The 2,850-nt window shown below is 43.6% G+C and overlaps 1 protein-coding gene across 1 annotated transcript; it reads right to left on the bottom strand.

The window, feature by feature from the left end:
- Positions 1 to 381: 381 nt before the first annotated feature.
- LOC111482971 (putative ETHYLENE INSENSITIVE 3-like 4 protein) lies at positions 382 to 2,077 on the bottom strand. Its single transcript, XM_023129023.1, has one exon. It carries the CDS (start codon positions 1,907 to 1,909, stop codon positions 545 to 547), a length of 1,365 nt encoding a protein of 454 aa, XP_022984791.1. The 5' UTR covers positions 1,910 to 2,077; the 3' UTR covers positions 382 to 544.
- Between the last annotated feature and the right edge of the window lie 773 nt (positions 2,078 to 2,850).

The following is a 2,850-nucleotide window of genomic DNA, read 5'->3' as shown; positions in this document are numbered from 1 at the left end:
CCAAAATAGTCCCAAGGGGTTAAGACTAACCCCAAACGTCCTAAAGCCAATGAAAGAATTGGAACCTTCTTCTTATGAAATAAATGATTTTGAATTTTTCATGCCTACACACGGTTGTTTTAAGCCATGACAATCTTTCTCTATTCCCATCTCTCTCGACCATCTCGACAATCTATTGGCATGACTAAGTTTAGGGCATGACTCTAATACCCTATTGAATAAACACGACTCTCTATAATAGTATGATATTGTTCACTTCAAGTATAAGCTCTTATAATTTTGATTTGAGCTTTCCCAAAATACTTAGTACCAATGGAGAAGAGAGTATTCTTTGATTATAAACGCATAATGTTATATAGATCGTGAGTCATCCGACAAGAGTGTCATAATCATAATCGCGTAAAAAGAAGAAGTCAAACCAAAGTCCAATCACTTCTACCATCAAGAAAGAGATAAAAGCGAAAGAAAAAAAAGAACAGTTGTTGTGATCATGAAAGCTTCAAAATCCATAAGAACCCATAATGTGGCAAAAGCTTGGTTGGTGTTAGTCTTCAGCCCATTCATATATCAAATCCCAAACGGAAGTCGCATCTTCTTGCCCACCACCCAAAACCTTCGCCGGACTCGCATTCAAATCCATACTCTCTCTATGCATCTCAAACGCCTCATCCACCGACGCCTCGCCCACGCCGCCCTTCCAGTAACTGCTCCCGTAATTCTCCACCGTGCTGCTGCCGGACCCATCTACGGCGTCTTCGCTCCTCCCCTCGTCGCTGCTTGGCTCGGCCCTCGACAGCTCCCAGTTCATCCACTCCACAACGCTCTTCAAATGTGTGTCGATGGACTGATCCTCTGCTTCTCTGTAAATGCACTGCGTCTCATTCTCTGTTCTTGCTTTCTTGTCGGTGAATCCCATCGTCGCCTCGCTCTGTGGGCAACGTTGGTTCTGACAAGCGTACAGCGCTGAATCGGCTGCGGCTGCAGCAACTTGTTCGAATATACACTTACGTTTCGAAATAATCCCACCGGCGTACTGTTCTTCTCTGTTTTCGCCATGTTCGTCTTCGTCGGAGGTGATTTTGAGGCTTTTTTTCGTTAGCTGCAAGAGGGATTCTTCTTGATTCACGACCTTAGCCCAAGTAAGCGTCTCTTTCGCCGTCATTTTCGCTTGTAAATTCTTCGATTGCCGAACCAATTTTCTCATATTGTCCAAATCAGGGGACATATGTTTGATCACCGCTGCCAGGACACTAATTTTCCATGCCTTTTTGAGATCGTGAGGCTTTTTATACGGCGGTACGCCATGTCCACCAGCGGCGCCCTGTTCACCCCACCAAAGCTCATTCCCCGTCGGCCACCACGGCGGCGCTAAACCCTTCTCAAGTGGGAATTTCCTCTGTGGCGGAATACAGTGTTGAATCAAAGCAGAGAGAATCGACCCCAATGTTGTGTCCTGTAAATCATGGAGCATGTGCAAAAACGACTCCGAATCGAGCCCTGTTTCTTCGAGAACTTTCGGGAGGAATTGAGCTATGGCTAAGGGAGCATCTTGTTCGAACCGGACGTCGTCCCGCCACCACTCACGGAGGCTCTCCGAGGAGCCGGTGACTGGTTTCCCCTTCTCCGGAACGATCCCATAAACAAACCCTTTTGCCTTGCAAGCGTCCATTATCTTATCCATGTACTTAAGGATCGAATCTTGAGCTCTGGCCATTTTTTTCCGGCGAGAGGCTTCTTCTCTGGCGGCGGATTCAGGTTTTTCAGTATCCCACTTCTCCTTCAGCTGCTTCATCCTCTGTCTATCTTTCCACATCCGTTTCTTGAGATCATCGTAGCTAAGTTCCTCTTCCTTGTCTTGCTCGTCTCCATCGCCAGAGCATCGGATTTCTCCATGGAATTCCACCATCATTTGTGTTCGAAGCTTTTTATGAAGATTTCAGATACGGTGAATTGGGTCATTCATTATCTCAACTACTACTATATATAGGTTGAACTACAGTAAACACCTGATCTTATAGTTTTCATTTTTACCCTTCAAAACACTGAATTTGCGACCGACTCTAACTCTGATCCAATGAGATTAAAAGGGCATTTTTGATAATTTAAGCGTGGGAATGGCGGTGGGTTTGTGGGTATGATTGTTTGAGATAGGGGTTTGGGACAAAGTTTGGGTTAACGAGGAGTGAAGGTTTGACTTTGGAGGTTTTTGTGAGAAATTATGAAAAACAGAGGAAAACAGAGGAAAACAGAGGAAAACAGAGGCTGGGTGTTATGCTTGCATGTCGGACACGCGTACCATTTCGTTATATCATCAACTTCCCTATCCCTTTGTTTATGATAAAAAAAACATGATTTTTTCTGTCATAAAATTCTCTACCATTCTTCCGGATTAAGTATTCATTTTATTCCAAGAAAAGGAACGAAATAAAGACAACTTTCCAGCTTCCATGGAGTCGTTTTTTTTGTGTACCGACTGAATCATTCGAGTCTTAAGAGGTAAGAAGCTTCTGTAGTTAACGTTTTGTTTGTAAGCTCGTACTGCAGAGAAGAACAACTGTTGGCAACACTGAAGAGCTAAGTTATTAAGTGGTTGTTTTGAGGCGGTGGAGCTCTTTTTTGTTGTAATATTTGCTTTTCAATGTATTTTGTACGACATGTGGCAGATCATCGAGGTCAATTTTGAAACTGTTCAAGTCCACTGCTAATAGATATTCTTCGTTTTAGTTTGTTACGTATCATCGTCAATCTCGCAGTTTTAAAATGTGTTTGATAGGGAGAGTTTGCCAAATAAGCAATAGGCGCCGATGGAGGATTGGTGAGCCACTAGATTATGGGTCTAAATGAAGAGCC

Source organism: Cucurbita maxima, unplaced genomic scaffold (assembly GCF_002738345.1).
Source record: "Cucurbita maxima cultivar Rimu unplaced genomic scaffold, Cmax_1.0 Cma_Scf00008, whole genome shotgun sequence".
In the NCBI taxonomy this organism is placed as follows: Eukaryota; Viridiplantae; Streptophyta; class Magnoliopsida; order Cucurbitales; family Cucurbitaceae; genus Cucurbita; species Cucurbita maxima.
Note: the sequence above shows the minus strand (reverse complement) of the source record. Positions and strands in the feature narration are given on the sequence as shown.